General features: G+C 42.1%; 1 protein-coding gene across 2 annotated transcripts in view; it reads right to left on the bottom strand.

The window, feature by feature from the left end:
* Positions 1–7362: 7362 nt before the first annotated feature.
* OSBPL10 (oxysterol binding protein like 10) overlaps positions 7363–19280 on the bottom strand; it is a 749675-nt gene continuing 737757 nt past the window's right edge. For both annotated transcript variants that reach the window (XM_075315242.1, XM_075315243.1), the window contains one exon: positions 7363–10142. In XM_075315242.1, the coding sequence (XP_075171357.1) occupies positions 10098–10142 (45 nt within the window). In that variant the 3' untranslated portion in view covers positions 7363–10097. The remainder of the gene's footprint in view (positions 10143–19280) is intronic.

Below are 19280 nucleotides of genomic sequence, written 5' to 3'. Positions count from 1 at the left end.
GCCCAGCCATCACAGTGCCTCTGCCATGTTTTAAAGATGTGGTATGCTTTGGATCATGAGCTGTACCATGCCTTTGCCATACTTTTTTCTTTCCATCATTCTCGTAGAGGGTGATCTTGGTTTCATCTATCCAAAGAATGTTCTTCCACAACTGTGCTGGTTTAAGGATTTTTTTTATTTTATTTTTTTTTTAGCAAAGTCCAATCTAGTCTTCTTATTCTTGAGGCTTATGAGCGGCTTACACTAGGCAGTGACCTCTCTGTATTTTCTTTCATGCAATCTTCTCTTTATGGTAGATTTGGATATTGATACACCTACATCCTGGAGAGTGTTATTCACTTGGGTGGATGTTGTGAAGGGGTTTCTCTTCACCATGGTAATTATTCTATGATCATCCACCACTGTTGTTTTCCGTGGGCGTCCAGGTCTTTTGTATTGTTGAGGTCATCAGTGCTTTCTTTCTTTCTCAGGATGTACCAAACTGTAGATTTAGCCACTCCTAATATTGTAGCAATTTCTCGGATGGGTTTTTTTCTATTTTCACAGATGAAGGATGGCTTGTTTCACCTGCACGGAGAGCTCCTTTGACTGCATGTTTACTTCTCAGCAAAAACTTCAAAATGCAAGCACCACACCTCAAATGAACTCCAGGCCCACACCTGCCCATGAAACAGCTTTTCAGTCAATTGTCCAATGACTTTTGGCCCTTTAAAATCAGGGTGGTGGCACATGTAAAGGAGCTGAAACTCCTAAACCCTTCATCAAATTTTAATGTGGATACCCTCAAATGAAAGCAAAAAAGTCAGGACTATACGTCCATGTCCATTATATAATTTGAATTTGTATCAGTAAACAGGTAAAAAAAAACAAAAAAAACTATTTGTGTCAGTGTCCAATTATACAGTGTGTCCACCGCTATTAACTTGAGAACGACAGCAGCTATAGGCATAGAAGTGCTTTCTATGTATAGTAAAGTAGCCATGCACTATGCAATGAAACCACCTATAGCGACACCTGGTAAAAAACAACGGAGTTAGCATTTTTACCTCGAAAACGGAATGAGATAGAGAAAAAAAGTGAATTACAAAGTTGTAGGGCATCATCAATTCAATACGAATCGACACCTTGCATACAGAAATGCTATGATTAGCACGTGTAGGTCCTGCAATGTTGGTGGAGGGGTCACATACACCTGCTGTTTGATGTGACCTCACAGAAAGAAGTCCAATTGGGGTCTGGTCAGGTGAGCCTGGAGGCCAATCCAACACAGCCACCATACCCAATGACTTGTAGGAAGGTCTCCATAAGGTATCGCTTCACATCCGCAGCCTTGTGAGTTTTACACGTTCTAATCATAGCATTTCTGTGAGCAAGGTGTCGATTCGTATTCAATTGATGATGCCCTACAACTTTGTAATTCACTTTTTTTCTCTCTCGTTCCATTTTCGAGATAAAAATGCTAACTGTTTTCCACCAGGTGGTGCTATAGGTGATTTCATTGCGTAGCGCATGGATACTTTACTATACCTAGACACCACTTCTATGCCTATAGCTGCCACTGTTCTCAAGTTAATGGCGGTGGACAGGATTATAGGTAGACACACTGTATATGGACCTAACTGTACATTAGATAAAAATTGGGCGAACCTGCGGATCTGTCCTTACAGTAGAAAAAGATCTGGTCTGCTGTATTTCAGCCACTAATCCTTTTGTTCTGGAGATAAGCCACTGCTAGAGGAAAACACAGGAGCACTCAGCTGAGCCGTTTGTTCCTGTGTACGGAGGAATCTGGAGAGAGCAGTCAGCCTAATGATTGTTTTGCCAGCAGCTATCCATATGTGTATGGGGGTCCGCAACTGGATGTGTATGGCAGGTATAATGTAACTGGATGCAAATCTTCTCAAATCCTTGTTCTTACGTACTTCGTGCTATTACTACTGAATAGAGCGATTCTGGTTTCCAAATGATTCTGTCCCAGTGTTTCTCTATCCAGTTAACATGAGGTTTAGTCGACTGTATTCTCTGCCCTCCTTGACTGTTAAAAATAGTTTTTTTCTTGGAACACTCAGGTTTTGAAATACCTCCTTTAGTGATCACCAATTTTTCTTCTAATTTCATCATAAATGTGGTCTTGTTCACAAAAAAAAAATATTTCTGGTTGACCAGTCAACCCCTTTATTTTTTTTTGATAATTTACCTAGAACTTTTAAGTAGTATTCAAATAATTGGAGCTAATCAGCTGTAATCATTTCTTATTTGTAACCATGTATTTATTAATTCCTCCAATATTTTCTCAACACGCAAATGTTCAATTCCTTATAGCGCCTCCACAGGAGAAATGAAGGATTGCACAATTCTTACGGAAATCAATATGCTGTGCATGTAATACACATGGATGTGGCAGGTTCCTCAGAGACGCTCTCAGAATTCATTGATAGTAAGGCTAAGGCTATGTGCACACGTTGCTTTTTTTTCAGCGCGGAACAAAACGCACCCTCTGGCAGAGGGGAGAATTGTAAACAATGCTTTTTGAGAAAAACGCATCGAAAACGCATGCGTTTTTCATGCGGTTTTCATGCGTTTTTTTAGGTGTGTTTTTTTTAAGACTTGTCAGTGTTAATAAAGTTGGTTGAACACAGACCTTTGGAAAAAAAAAACCTGTGATGTCATTTCCTTCTCCACATTCTGTTTGGATAAATGGGAGGGCTTGTAATGGAAGGAGCACCATTTGAATTTTGGAAAAGTTGAAATAAACTTCGCGCACCATGTCACATTACCAGGGCCCCTTGGGTACCTATACGTCAGAAAACCCCCACAAGTGACCCCATTTTGGAATCTGCACCCCTCAAGGATTTTATTCAGGAGTATATTAAGCATTTTGAATCCACAGCTTCTTCCCCCAAAATGTTGCTGTAGCAACAATATTCTCACTTTTAGGCCCGTTTCACACGTCAGTGAAAAACACTGACGTTTTTCACTGGCGTGTAAAACACGCACATGTCCCTCCTTGTGCCGTGAATCACGGCACACGTGGGTTATCTAAGTGCAATCCGGGCTCCGTTCTCCGTGGCCCGTGATTGCACTCAGTAATCATTTCGCCTGTGCGCGCTCCCGCTCTCCATGGTGCTGATCGCTCCCGCGGTGCAGCATCCGGCTGGTGCTGACCCCCGCAGCAGCTGCTTCCGGGTCGGCTGTGTCGCGCATCATGAATATGCGCGACAATAATGAGCCGGCTCAGAAGCAGCAAGCTGCACGGGCTGCAGAGGACATCGCTGGACGCCGGGTGAGTTAAAATGATTTTTATTTTAAAAGCACGTTTTTTTCTGGCACGTGTTTCACGGACCACACCACTGCGTGGTCCGTGGGACATCAGTGATGCCAGAAAAAAATGGACATGTCTCCGTGCGGCAATCACGCACACGCGGGTACGCCGCACGGAGACACGTGCAGTGAAAAATCACTGACGTGTGAGCAGACCCATTGATTATAATCGGTCTGCGTATGTCAGTGATTCTGGTATGTTTAAAAAAAAGCACAAATGTACCAGAATCACTGACGTGTGAAAGAGGCCTAAGGCTATGTGGCCATGATCCAGCGACACGGCGTCTAGTACACAGTGTCAGCCTTCCTGCAGCTGCCCATGCCCACGATTTGGGTTCAGGCTGCTGTGGAGCTCTATGCTACCTGCAGAGAACACTCTCGCCTCCGCAGCATAAATTGACATGCTTAGGCTCGGGAAGCCACGCCACTGGTCAGTTTATGCTGCGGAGAAAAGCACAGTGGGCATGGGATCTCCAAAAATCCTTCCACTGTGCTTCTACTGCACAACGCAGCGTTATGGACGCAGGGAAAACACTCAGCGCCCATAACGCTGCAAACCCTGATTGTGGGCACACAGCCTAAAAAGCGTCAATGGATGAATGTATGTCAAATATATATAACGTCCCACCCCCGCCTGCATATTCTAAGCTGGCACCTTTAGTACCTTTCATGTGGCACTAAAGGGTGCCTAGCTTAGTATTTATCAAAAAAAAAAAAAAAAACAATGAAAAAAATGGCGTGGGGTCCCCCCTATTTTTGATAGCCAGTCAGGGTAAAGCAGACAGCTGTAGCCTGCAAACCACAGTTGGCAGCTTCATCTTGGCTGGTGATCAATTTGGAGGGCTCCCCAGGCTTTTTTTTTTTATTTATAAATAAAGAATTAAAAAAAAAATAACGTGGGGTCCCCCCAAATTAGATCACCAGCAAAGGTGAAGCTGACAGCTGGGGTCTGGTATTCTCAGGGTGGGAAGAGCCATGGTTATTGGACTCTCCCCAGCCTAAAAATAGCAGGCCGCAGCCGCCCCAGAAGTGGCGCATCCATTAGATGCGCCAATCATGGCGCTTCGCCCCAACTCATCCTGCGCCCTGGTGCGTTGGCAAACGGGGTAATAAATGGGGTTGATACCAGATGTGTAATGTCACCTGGCATCAAGCCCAGCAATTAATGATGTCACGGCGTCTATCAGATACCAGACATAACTAATTGACAGTAAGCAAAAGCAAAAAAAAAAAAGACAAAAAATTTTTTATTAGAAAAAACACTCCCCAAATCATTCCCTTGTTCTCCAATTTAATCAAAAAATTTGAAAAAAATGGGTCCGCAGAAATCCATTTGGACGTCCCACGTCGCCTCTGGACCTTCTAGAATATGGGGGCACGTTCAGGGAACGTATCCCCCATTTTCTAGGAGGGCAGACCCTCCATTTGAGGAGAGTGGGTGCCAAAAATCTGCACCCACTCTCCCCGGGTCACAGCTGCAGAGTGCCGAGCAGCCAGCACAGCTCTCTGAACACAGTGCTGGCTGTCAGCTGCTCTGCTCATGTGACCGGCCAGCGTGCACTGTGAAGGAGGAGGGGGCCGTGGGGGATCAGCGCTGCGACCGGACAGGTAAGGGGGAATACCGGGGGAATAGGGGGTGACCTGGCAGGGCCTGGGGGGCATTTTTCTGTCGCATGTCTCAAGGCACATGCGACAGAAATCATAGGAGCAGGGCGGCCGGTGCGCTACTGTGCGCGCGGCCATGTTGGATTTTTGGGAGGGGGGTCGGGGCGGGCACTTTGGAGACACTGGGGGCTTTCCTGGACTTTGCCAGGAAGTGAGGTCAACAGGAAACCTCTTGACCTCACTTCCAGGTAAATGCCTGCGTTCTGGCATGCCGACAAAGCCCGCGGACCGCAACAAAAAAGCAGCTCACTGCGGTGTAGCTGCGTTCTGACCCCACATCATTGATTTAATGGGTGAGAGAACGCAGCCACACTGCACAAAAGAAGTGACATGCTGCTTTTCTTTCCGCACCGATTTTTGGCATTCAAAACGCTGCGTTTAGAACCTTAGCGTGTGCACTGATTTTTCGGCTTTCTCATACACTTTGCTGGGAAAGCTGAACTCATGCAATTTGCCACTGAAACGCTGCGGTTCTAAACGCAGCGTTTCTGCGGTAAAAAACGCAACGTGTGCACACAGCCTAAAAGTAATTGATAGAAAGCAAGTTGAAATTATTATTAAGCCAGAAAATCCATTAAAATATCTTCAAAAGTTATAACCAGCTTCTCCAAAAATATTCGCAATGTGGAATAAAATAAACATCTTCACAAATGGAGAATTTTAATTTGATAACTTTTTTCGTGTATTTTGAGTCGAAAAGTCTCTAATCTATTTTGAAGTGCCTGCAACTTTGACACTTTGAGCTTCTCCCATTTAGAAAATCCAGCAGATATGAAGCAGATAGGACAATGGAGACAAAGCTCAGAAACTGGCTTCTCTTTATATATAAGGCTGCAACTCTGAAATATCTACAGAGGCTTTGATCGGATCTAGTGCTGGGGCTATTTTGCTATTCTATCCATTCTCCAGTACTGTAGAAAGCAAGTTCACCAAATGTCACTTGTTAACATATCGCCTGCGGGATTCAGAGTTAACCTGTCACCACATGGGCTTATTCTTAACTGACTTTCTCTATAGCATCAGTCCACCTCCTCGCTGTATCAAAACGGAGAGGCTCTACTGTTACAAGAATCTGGCCGTGCACCTTGAAACTCTTGTCAAGGCCATGTAGTGTGATATTAACAAGGGAAAAATGACAGGATTGTAACATTTCAGCCGGTAGATACATTACATTCTTCCTTCTCTGACATAACTCCTTAGGATATTATTATCCTACTGCAAACTCCACAATAGACAGACACTATTTTCATGAGTGATTGGAGGTGGAGGGGGCTCTTATATTCTCTTTCTGCAGCCGAAAGGACTACATGACAATAAAACTTTAGCAGATCAGTTTAAACCGAGAAATGTACCAGTGAGACAAGTCCGCTCTAGCAGAAGCATGAAATGCTAAAAATATGTTTCTAACGTTTGGCTTAATGGATTGTTGAACATAATTCACTGGTGAGGGTTTTGTCAGGAAGCTTAAAGAAACTGGGCACAATAGGAACATGAATCCAGTGCATTCATAACTATGTCCATGTATTCTTTAATAAGATCTATTAAAAGGAATCTGTCATGTCACCAAACGCTATTAACCTATAGATATGTTGTTAATCTGCAAATAGAATTCCAAAACAATGTGGCTGCCGCACTGAAAGCCCGACTATCAGCAGGAAATTAGCTATTCCTGCCGGAAGACTTCAGCTTTCAGTCATAAAGGCATAACCGGTGCGGTTTCAGTCAGTGTTCGGTGAACACCATAAAGAGCGGCTGTTGCAACCACTGACAAAGTGGACTCAACGATGTATCCGTGCTGAGCTGGCTGTCAGTGTCGGAGTGTTATTACAGCTGCCTATCAATATGTACTGAAACCGCACTATTACTGAAAGCGGAAGGCTGCTGGGAGGGTTACAGTTAATTTCCTCCTGGTAGCACAACTTTGAGTGCAGCGGCCGGGCAGCTTTGGAACGCTATTATCCTGTAGATTAACCCCCATATCTGCAGGTTAATAGCATTTGGGGACATGACCGGTTCCCTTTTAAGCAAACAGCACAATATTTTAATGTACACTTTAGACTAATAATACAGCAGACCTGTCTGCATAATATTCTTCACCAAAACAGCACAGTATGGTAACAGATCTGCCCTAAAGAGGCACTAGTTTTAGATGCAGGTAATGTAGGTTTTCTACAGAACACATTGCAACAAACAAAAAAACTGCTCAATTTACTGTTGAAACAGTATATTGAAAGAGGAGGAAAGCGATTGGCATCTATAAATGTTGCTAATGGGATTCTGTGCCAAAATATTTGCAATGATTCATAATCACATTCTCAGTAAGTTCTATCCTTAAAAATAAACATGCTTTACTTCCTGGAAATGATAAAGTAAGACTTCGATTTCTGTATTTATTGATCATAACTTGATGGTGTTTATAATTTACGTTTTGGGTAATCATCTAAACACAATATATTACTGATATTATATGACATTACATATAGGGTAATGTTCCGCTTCCTAATATATTATACAGTAAATCAAGGCTAACTTTGGAATTCCATATAGTGACCATATAAAACTTTTTGTGGATTGTTTTTAAGGGTGGTCAGCCGCAGCTTTAGTATTACTGTAGTAGTCTCAATATGTCAAATAACAGTATTAGACATAACACCCCACAGAACGCCCTCCACAATGACTGACAGCCGTAAAACGCACTCCATAACAGTGGCAGCGATAAATACCTGTAATAATTATGAAGGGATATACAGTGAGGAAAATAAGTATTGGATACTCTGCTGATTTTGCAAGTTTACCCACATACACTTCAACTATGGCAGGCAATTATTTTGCATTTTATTGCATGAAATAAGTATTTGATCACCTACCAATCAGCAAAAATTCTGGCTCTCACAGACTTGTCATTTTTCTTTAAGAATCTCTCCTACAATTAAACACACTCCAACCTCTCCATCATGGCCAAGACCAAAGAGCTGTCTATGGACACCAGGGACAAAATTGTAGAACTGCATAATGCTGGGATGGGCCACAGGACAAAAGGCAAGTAGGTTGGTGAGAAGGCAACAACTGTTGGCGCAATTATTAGAAAATGGAAGGAACACAAGACGACTGTCAATCTTACTCGGTCTGGGGCTCCATGCAAGATCTAGTCTCATGGGGTAAGGATGATTTTTGAAAAGGTCAGAAATCAGTCCAGACCTACACAGGAGTATTTGTTCAATGATCTGAAGAGCGCTGGGACCACTACACCAAAATCTGGCAGGATGCGCAAGGTCCTTCTGCTCACGCCAATACATGTCCAGGCCCGTTTCAAGCTTAGCAATGAGCATCTGGATGATCCAGAAGAGGCATGGGAGAAGGTTATGTGATCATATGAGACCAAAATAGAACTTTTTGATATCCACTCCGCTCGCTGTGTTTGGAGGAAAAAGAAAGATGAGTACAACCCCAAGAACACCATGAAGCATGGGGGTGGAAACATCATACTTTGAAGGGGGTGGGGGCTTTTCTGCAAGGTGACAGGACAACTGCACAATATTGATGGGAGGCTGGATGGGGGTCATGAATCACGTGATTTTGGCCAACAGCCTCCTTTTCTCAGTAAAAGAAATTAAGATGGGTCGTGGCTGGATCTTTCAGAATGACAATGACCCAAAATACACAGCCAGGACAATTAAGGTGTGGCTCCGTAACAAGCATTTTAAGGTCCTCGAGTGGTCTAGGTTGTCTCCAGACCTGAACCCAATAGAAAATATTTGGAGGCAGCTGAAACTCAATGTTGCCCAGTGACAGCCCCAAAACCTGAAAGATCTGGGGAAGATCTGTATGGAGGAGTGGGACAAAATCCCTGTTGCAGTCTGTGCAAACTTGGTCAAGAACTATGGGAAACATCAGACCTCTGTAATTGAAAACAAAGGTTTCTGTACCAAATATTAAGTTCTCTTTTTCTATTGTATCAAATACTTAGTTCATGCAAAATAAATGCAAATTAATTATTTAAAAATCAAACAATGTAATTTTCTGGATGTTTTTTTTTTATTCCCTCTGTCACAGTTGAAATGTACCTACGAGAAAAATTACAGACCTCTCAATATTTTTAGGTGGGAAAACGTGCAAACTTATTTTCCCTACTGTATTCCATTTGGAGTCTGAATGCAAATATATTCCTCAATAAACCATATTACCTATATGGTCACTATTAGCATCAGTAGTGATCTGTAAATGGTAGGCAGAAGAATGTCAGACTTTGTTTCCTTCTCTTTCTGTATCTTTCGCACAGAGAGTAGCATGTACAGTATGACATTTTGACAATACCATTTTGAAAGGTTCCTATAATCTGCTTAAAATGGAAAGCTATTCCTTATTAGAATCGATTATTCTATAGAATTCAGAGACATTTTATTCAATATACATTTCATTAGCTATTTAAGGAGTTTACCGACCACCATCGATTGTAGCCGTCAATTATGTGGTTGTTTTTTCCCTTCCTAAATTCTGGTTTTATTCTATACTGTCACATTTCCATGTGTCTGTGCCTCACCCATAGTCCCATTTACCCTGATTTTCATGTTATATTGATTAGAATGGCAGAATGACAGTAGGGACTGGTACATGGGCAGAACAGTCTGTAGATGGAGGATCTCGCTCTGTGTTAGGAGCATACCTGAAAGGCTTATACTTATAGGCATTACCTGATATTAAGGAAAGATTCTCTGACCTGATTTCATTTGTTTAATAAAAAGCAGGGTTATTTTCTTTCTAGCATTATACTAAGCTCTAATAAAACCTGTCGTATGTAGGTAGAAGTGGTCTTTTTACCTGAAGAGTGCAAAAATCATTTGGCAACTAAAATAGCAAAAAGGGCTTATAAAATCTGGCTACTTAGTGTATATACATGTATTTATATGTGAGCATTGATACAGAGAGTTCATCAGTATATATATTTATATATGTACACACTTAGTGAAAGAGAATGGCTTTTGAGTACATAGATAAGCTAGCAGCTGCAGAAATATGTTAACTGGTTTCTTCATCCACGTTTCCATGAGTGGGAGCATGTCCTTTCCATATGAAACACTGAAGAGCTGCCCAGGAGGCTTGACATCCTGCAGTTAGTGAGTTTTGCAAAGAGGGTTCACATAGACCCAGCCTTCACCCTAGAAGAGGAAGAAGAGAAGAAAAGGTATTTTCCATTAGTAACAGGCTTCTTTACATGTATAAAGGGTTTATCCAGGTTTCAGGTAAATATAATTTAGGGGGGATGGTTCAAACCAAGATGGTTACACAAACAAAGCACAGGGCCTTGGTGCACCACCGCAGTGGACGAGTAGCTCGCTGCACCTTGCACCTAATTGTTTTCCATCTACAGTGCCTACAAGTAGTATTCAACCCCCTGCAGATTTAGCAGGTTTGATAAGATGCAAATAAGTTAGAGCCTGCAAACTTCAAACAAGAGCAAGATTTATTACCAGATGCATAAATCTTACAAACCAACAAGTTATGTTGCTCAGTTAAATTTTAATAAATTTTCAACATAAAAGTGTGGGTCAATTATTATTCAACCCCTAGGTTTAATATTTTGTGGAATAACCCTTGTTTGCAATTACAGCTAATAATCGTCTTTTATAAGACCTGATCAGGCAGGCACAGGTCTCTGGAGGTATCTTGGCCCACTCCTCCGTGCAGATCTTCTGCAAGTTATCCAGGTTCTTTGGGTGTCTCATGTGGACTTTAATCTTGAGCTCCTTCCACAAGTTTTCAATTGGGTTAAGGTCAGGAGACTGACTAGGCCACTGCAACACCTTGATTTTTTCCCTCTTGAACCAGGCCTTGGTTTTCTTGGCTGTGTGCTTTGGGTCGTTGTCTTGTTGGAAGATGAAATGATGACCCATCTTAAGATCCTTGATGGAGGAGCGGAGGTTCTTGGCCAAAATCTCCAGGTAGGCCGTGCTATCCATCTTCCCATGGATGCGGACCAGATGGCCAGGCCCCTTGGCTGAGAAACAGCCCCACAGCATGATGCTGCCACCACCATGCTTGACTGTAGGGATGGTATTCTTGGGGTCGTATGCAGTGCCATCCAGTCTCCAAACGTCACGTGTGTGGTTGGCACCAAAGATCTCGATCTTGGTCTCATCAGACCAGAGAACCTTGAACCAGTCTGTCTCAGAGTCCTCCAAGTGATCATGAGCAAACTGTAGACGAGCCTTGACATGACGCTTTGAAAGTAAAGGTACCTTACGGGCTCGTCTGCAACGGAGACCATTGAGGTGGAGTACGTTACTTATGGTATTGACTGAAACCAATGTCCCCACTGCCATGAGATCTTCCCGGAGCTCCTTCCTTGTTGTCCTTGGGTTAGCCTTGACTCTTCAGACAAGCCTGGCCTCGGCACGGGTGGAAACTTTCAAAGGCTGTCCAGGCCGTGGAAGGCTAACAGTAGTTCCATAAGCCTTCCACTTCTGGATGATGCTCCCAACAGTGGAGACAGGTAGGCCCAACTCCTTGGAAAGGGTTTTGTACCCCTTGCCAGCCTTGTGACCCTCCACGATCTTGTCTCTGATGGCCTTGGAATGATCCTTTGTCTTTCCCATGTTGACCAAGTACGAGTGCTGTTCACAAGTTTGGGGAGGGTCTTAATTAGTCAGAAAAGGCTGGAAAAAGAGATAATTAATCCAAACATGTGAAGCTCATTGTTCTTTGTGCCTGAAATACTTCTTAATACTTTAGGGGAACCAAACAGAATTCTTGTGGTTTGAGGGGTTGAATAATAAATGACCCTCTGAATAAACTTTTCACAATTTAAAAAAAAAAATAAAAAAAGAAATAACATTCTTTTTTGCTGCAGTGCATTTCACACTTCCAGGCTGATCTACAGTCCAAATGTCACAATGCCAAGTTAATTCCGAATGTGTAAACCTGCTAAATCTGCAGGGGGTTGAATACTACTTGTAGGCACTGTATCTTTATCCTCTTTTTCTTTCATAGACAGTTTTGGGTTTCCAGAAACCAAAGAGTGGACAGAGAAAACAAGTAGTTGGGAAGGTGACCTGAATGGTTTGACCACCTCAAAGTTGGACTGCCTGTGGTTGGTTTGAACAGTCACTTTGGGCTGACAACCTCCCTTTAATAGAAGGCAATCCTTGAGATTAAACACCTTCCCAAGCAACTTGCGTACTCTTATCCAAAACTATTGAGACTTACACAAATTTTGGTTTTCCCAAAATTTGTTGCTTCAGTATTTTTAGATCTATTTGTCAGATGTTTCTATGGTAAGTGAAGTACAATTATCAGTATTTTACAAGTTTTTAAATTAGTATTGAAAAATATGTAAAGTGTATGCAAAAAAAACCAAAACAATATTTACAGTGTTGACCCTTAGTTTTCAATACTTCTGCACCTCGCCCTGACATGCTGGATATCAGCTTCTGGGCCAAATCCTAACTGACGAGAACCCATCTTCACTAATCAGAGCTTAGAGTTTATCATAATTTTTGTTTTGATTGTCTAGCTGATTTTGAGGCTTGACCATGGGTTTGCAATTGGATTGAGATCTCTAGAATTTCCTTGCCATGGACCCAAAGTTTCAATATTTTGTTCACCAAGTCATTTAGTTATTACTTTTACTTTGCGAGGTGCTGCTCCATCATAGGGGACATCATTGTTTATCCTCAAATTGCTCTGGATCATTAGGAGAAGTTGCTCATGAAGGATGTATATATACCATTCTTTTTGTCATGGCAATGTACTTAAGCAAAATTGTGAATGATCCCACTCCCTTGGATGAAAAACCTTCACACATAATGGTTTCAGGATGCTTTACGGTTGGCATGACACAGGACTCATAGTAGTGTTCACCCTTTCTTTCCCAGATTGTACAGGGATTAGGACTGGGGCAAAGTTATTTTTTCTGATGAAGTCCCCTGCAGACTGTTTGGGACATCTGGAAGAAAGATCCTTCAGAGAAAAAAAAAAAAAGGAGTTTTACCCCCAACGTCTCTCAACGATTCTGGAGCAGTTTGGGATTGAACAATGCTGTTTCCCTTTCATGGAGCAACATATCACAAAGTAAAAGTAATAACTGAGTGTGATGGTGATCAAAACATTGAAATTTTGAGTCCATGGCCAGGAAGCTCTGTAGATCACAATCCCATTAAAAAACTGTGGTCAATCTTCAAAAATTGGGTGTACAAGTAAACAGACAGAAATTGTGATAAAATCGAAGTACAGATTAGGTAAGATGTGGTTCTCATCAGTCAGAATTTGGCCAAGAAGCTGATCTTCTGTATCCAGGTAGAACTGCAGAAGCCTTGAAAAAAAGGGATTAACTGTTAATCAATAGTGAGTCTTTACATAAACATAATGTATTTGCTAATAAAAGTGTAAAAACGTATGAAATGTTTATAATTGTACTTTACTAACCATAGACACATCTGACAAAAAGATCTAAAAACAATGAAGCAGCAAATTTTGTGAAAACCAAAATATGTGTCAGTCTCAAAACTTTCAGTCATGACTGTATATCTGAAGTGTATCTCCGCTCCAGAGATGCTGCAGAACATGGAAGGAAACAATGTTTGGGAAGGAATCAGTAATTAAACATAACTGCTCTGATGTTTGACTGCTACTCTTAGGAAGGCTTAAACACCATGCAGTAAGCGCAATAGTGCTGTGTTCATACAGCTACTCCCATGATCATTAGGCTAAGTAGGACACAAATGAGCCCAATTACCATCAGATGTTTATTTGGTGATAGTTAGTGATGAGTGAGCACTACCATGCTGGGGTTTTGTTAAGAGTAGTTAGATGTTTGGATGGGCGTGACTCAAGTACCAAAGTATCACGGAAGTCAATGGAGAACACGAGCATTTTTCCAAAAGAATTCCTGGCAAAATGCTCCAGTTCCCCATTTACTTCCATAATACTTGAGTCACAGCCATCTGAGCATCCAACTGCTCTTAACGAGACCAGAGCATGGTAGTGCTCGCTCATCACTAATGACTGTATAAAGACAAGATTTTAACAGTGTCTAACTTTATCAGCGCCTGTGATCTGAGTTTGGGGAAGTGTGTATATGGATGACCATACAGGCACTGCATAACAATTGACAGCTCTGATCTGAGCAGCTGCAGATTTTATATTTTATTTTACCTTTATGGCCTCTGGCCAACAGGCTTAATACTTACATGGGAATATTGGTTGGTTTCCTCGTTGACTATAAACAGCTGTTCCACATAATTTATTCATTTGTTCACATTCACAATTGTACTAGTCTCACACTTTCAGGAAATCTGACATTCATACACCAGCTCAAGTGTATCATTTAGAAATGCTGCCATTCATTTTCAGTGCTCTGCCTCTGCTATACTTATACATGATACACAATAATCACATATAATACCCTTTCACATGAACAGTTCAGCTTCCTGATATTTCAATATATTGCTGCGATCTATGTGTTAGAAGCCTACAACAGGTGCTAGTAGTCAGAGACGAATCATTAGCTAAAAGAACGTACATAAAAACTGTACCCGCCATGTAGAGATGCTCAGAAACCGATTACAAAGTTCAAGAAGAGTAACGTGAAAGTTTAACGTGAAATGCAACATGAAACCTTTTAATCATTTGCCTTTTCTATGCTGCACTATAAAGTAAGATCAGTAGAGCGTTAAAGTGAGCAGCGTAACGAGCAGCGACACTCAAGGTCACATACAGCCTAGGAAAATCTTTTATATTGGTGCAGAGTTAATTACGGTATTTTATGCAATGATCATCAGCATATGTAATAAAGACGTCTGTCGTTTCCTGACTGATGCACACACACATGGAATGGTAGTGTAAGGGTACATGCCCACGATTAGGACCCGCTGTGAGTCTCCTCCACAGGAAAATGCAGCTGCTTGATCAGAGTTCAAGCAGTTGCGGTCTCTCTTCTGTTCTTCCTATGGAGAACGCTTTCTAGAAATCCCATCCACTGTGCTTGTACTGTACAACGCAGCATTTTGGACACAGATCATGGGCATGCACCCTTACCGTACTGGCAAGTATGGCCCTTTTTTCTGTGATGTGTTGTGGACGTGTTTTGTTGGGGTTTTTTTTACCGAGTTGCTTTTAATTTAATGTAGGGACTCACAAGACAAGTTGAAAACTTGTAAATTTTGATCAACTAATTCCACATGGATTTATCTTGGCAGGATGTAACCAAGCCCTGAGATAATATGGTGTCTGTACTTATGCAATATACTTAGAGGTGCTGGGCAGCACGACTGATCTAATGGTATGGGCATGACCATTAGGCTGTGGCCAGCATGGTGCACTACACGTACCCATGTGATCAGCACTTTGTAGAAACCAGTGTGTGCATTTTTAATGCTAAACATCCAGAACACTCATGGACAATAGTTGTGAGACCGGATCTTCATCATTATTTTACACCCAGTGCTAGTCCATTATACATGATTGGGACCAGTCTGTGAAATGGTATTGTAACAATGGCCTTTTTTTTTTTTTTCTTCCCATTGAATTCACATAGACTTTCCCCACTGGTGATTTTTACAATACTTTGTGGCTGAATGAAGCAATCCAAGTGATATTATTGCATCCAAGAATAGCTGTCTGTGCAGTTCCCTCATACCATCGTATTGGCAATGATGGAGCCTGATGTTCAGCAAAAGATGTGTAAATCAATATCCTAAACATCACTTTAATATTAATTATACTAAAGCTTCTTCATATCATTAGAGAGCAATTCCCAACTTAAACATTTAGGACAAAACCAGACATAACCATCTGATAAGTACAGGTCCTACTCTGGGCACCCGAACCTAGATACAAAACAGTATTCCCAAGGCCCATCCTGTAGGACGAGGCGGCTGCTGGAACAAAAGTATAGATCAAATGGAACGTCGGCAGCGATTATTGCTACATTGTTTCTCTATTAATTAGTATAGACAGTCATCTGCCTGTTTTGCAGAAGGAGTACCACCATTGTCCATGGGTTGTGTCAATTATTACAAAAGTTTTAAAGGCTTGAGGAGCAAGTCGCTTAATTATTGCCAGAAGATTTACCCTTCGACCCATGACCTAGCTGATGCAATACAGAATATATTCCCTTTCAGATAAATAAGACTACTTCCCAACATTCTTTAGTAGTAATATTTGGAGAAGTTTTTATCCCAGTAAATCCCTTCATAGTTTAGTGCACAGTGTAAAAGTTTGGTGTTTCTTAGATTGAATGTCTTACAGCTCATCATGATGTAATATGTTTTCTTTGACTTTGCACTTTACCTTAAGAAACTTTTTTTTTCCTCAGGTATTCAATCAATACCGGTGAGAGAATGAAAGACTGTCCATGCTGAATCCATGAATAAATCATGAATTGGTATCCTGAGTAATATTTAATTTATTTCTCTCTCACCATACACCGCAAATGAAAGGAATCTTGCTGCAATGACTTGACAGTGAAAGGAGATTACCATTTACAGTTTACCTAGGGCATTCATTGATTTTCTTTTTACAAATCCTGCCGATGGGAGTACAGCAAAATTAATACATACAAAAATGGTATAAAACACATACATTCATAAAGTGCACAGAAAATCTAGGCAACCTCCATGAGAAATAATAATTGGAAATGCTAATAAGGATGCCAATTCACCAAGTCACTGACTTAAGGTGGAAAACAAATTTAAATATCAAAGCTGTCGTGTGTTACAATGTTACAGACTGCTTCCGAAGAGAAGTGAATACCAATGAGTACTGGTAAAGAGGATTTTCATTTTCAACTACAAAGAGAAATATGAAAGCAGTCTTCTATATATCAGGCAAAAGTATAGTCCTAGTGGTCTTGGAGAGGGTCACAGCCAGGTCTACATCTTATCCCCCATCATTTTATGTTGTATGGAATGATATGCTTGTCTTAACAAATAGTTTGTTTTAATATGCTGGATATACTTCATTATGGCAAGATTATTGACTTTATGCTAACACTGAGCACCATCTACTTTAATTGGAAGCCGCACTTACATTTTCCTGCCCTACACCAGTTTCGTAGTCTTGACCTGTCGGGCTTATAGGAAGTGTAGCACATTATTCTTTCTGTTAAATGATAGCGTCAATCCATGCTCCTCCGATCAAATGTTAACATTTTCTATAATGACATGTAGGTAAATTGGGAAAATTAACTTTCTGAATACTATAGTACATAAGTACTATTGGGATGAAGTGTAATTTGGACCCTTTTTAAACAGAAGGTATAGGCTATTTTTAAATCATGTTTTGGCCCCACCTAAGTGACTACGTCTGGTGACCTTACATCTGAAGCTGTGAAGAGCATATCTGCTGAAGGAGCAATTTACTTTATTGAAACAGTACCACTTTGTGGTATCAGAAGTAATTTTCAACATTATCTGCCAATTTGAGGCTGTGAGGATCTGAGGTTGTATTAATCACTTAGGCAGGTTAAAGATGCAACAATTTTTATTTCTTCCTTACATGGTCGTACAGCAACTCCAGGTAGATAGTTTAAATGAGATATTCACAGTCCACGAGGTCCCAAACCGGGATTGGTAGTTCACTGCCCCATTCCGGGTGATACTCACTGTCTACCAACTTTTGGTTTGCCGACAGCTTTTGTATCTCCAGCCGGAATAGTCTGTAGTCTCAGCTTTTGTTCCTCCAAATGTCAGATACCACGACCGTAGCACATGTATCCAGCTCCAGCCAGCAACATTGGTCCTTCGGATAGTTCCTCAAATCCAGACAATAGATATCATGATCGTAACAAGTACTGAGCGCCAATCTCTATAGTCCATACCAGGACCTGGCCACAGCAACAGCTCCTCACCCCTCCACATCACAGCCCCAACTCACTGACCAAACTTGTGGTTTATTGTTCTCCCTCTCCTGGGATCAGCCCCCTAGGATGGGCAGATGTGCTCACACCTATCCCCTACAACATCTTCTACATGTGGTGCAAAGTATGCAGAAGGTTCCAGAAACCAGTCTGAATAGTTGTGTATTGGGGAAGCCTACTGCAAAGATGCACAACCCCACCAGATGAATGACAATGAATGCTACAGCAGGCCTGATTATATTAAGGTACCGTCACACTAAGCGACGCTCCAGCGATCCCACCAGCAACGTGACCTGGCAGGGATCGCTGGAGCGTTGCTACACGGGTTGCTGGTGAGCTGTCACACAGGCAGATCTCACCAGCAACCATTGACCAGCCCCCAGCCAGCAGTGACGCATGGAAGCGATGCTGCGCTTGGTAACTAAGGTAGATATCGGGTAACCAACCCGATATTTACCTTGGTTACCAGCGCACACCGCTTAGCGCTGGCTCCCTGGCACCCCTAGCCAGAGTACACATCGGGTTAATTACCCGATGTGTAGTCTGGCTATGTGTGCAGGGAGCCGGCACTGACAGCGTGAGAGCGGCGGACGCTGGTAACGAAGGTAAATATCGGGTAACCAAGGAAAGGGCTTCTTGGTTACCCGATATTTACATTGGTTACCAGCGTCCGCAGAAGCCGGCTCCCTGCTCACTGCACATTCAGTTGTTGCTCTCTTGCTGTCACACACAGCGATGTGTGCTTCACAGCGGGAGAGCAACAACTAAAAAATGGTCCAGGTCATTCAGCAACAACCAGCGACCTCACAGCAGGGGCCAGGTTGTTGCTGGATGTCACACACAGCAACATCGCTAGCAAGTCGTGCCTCACCAGCGATGTTGCTAGCGATGTTGCTTAGTGTGACGTGGCCTTTAGAGTCCATGGAGAAAGGGTGTAGTTGACATTCTGTTACAGAGAGATCAATGGCTTAATTGCTTAATGGCTCCTGAGACAGTCAAGACCATCTTAAACTAAGAGCAAACAAATCTCTAATCGAACACAACAATAAGATCCACCAAACCTGTGCTCCATGCTAGGAAAAGTCCACTCTAAAGGGTGCTTTACATGCTGCGACATCGCTAACGATATATCGCCGGGGTCACGTCATTAGTGACTCACATCCGGCGCTGTTAACAACTTTGCAGCATGTGACACCAATGAGTGACGATCAATGAGCTCAAAAACATGAAAAATCCTTGCTCGTTGACACATCTTTCATTTCCTTAATATCGTTGCTGCTGCAGGTACGATGTTGTTCGTTGTTCCTGCGGCAGCACATATCGCTATGTGTGACACCGCAGGAACGACGAACATCTTACCTGCGTCCACCGGCAATTAGGAAGGAGGTGGGCGACATGTTCCGGCCGCTCATCTCCGCCCCTCCTCTGCTATTGGACGGCT

Source organism: Anomaloglossus baeobatrachus, chromosome 6 (assembly GCF_048569485.1).
Source record: "Anomaloglossus baeobatrachus isolate aAnoBae1 chromosome 6, aAnoBae1.hap1, whole genome shotgun sequence".
Classification (NCBI taxonomy): domain Eukaryota; kingdom Metazoa; phylum Chordata; class Amphibia; order Anura; family Aromobatidae; genus Anomaloglossus; species Anomaloglossus baeobatrachus.
This window is presented reverse-complemented; position numbering and strand designations above follow the sequence as displayed.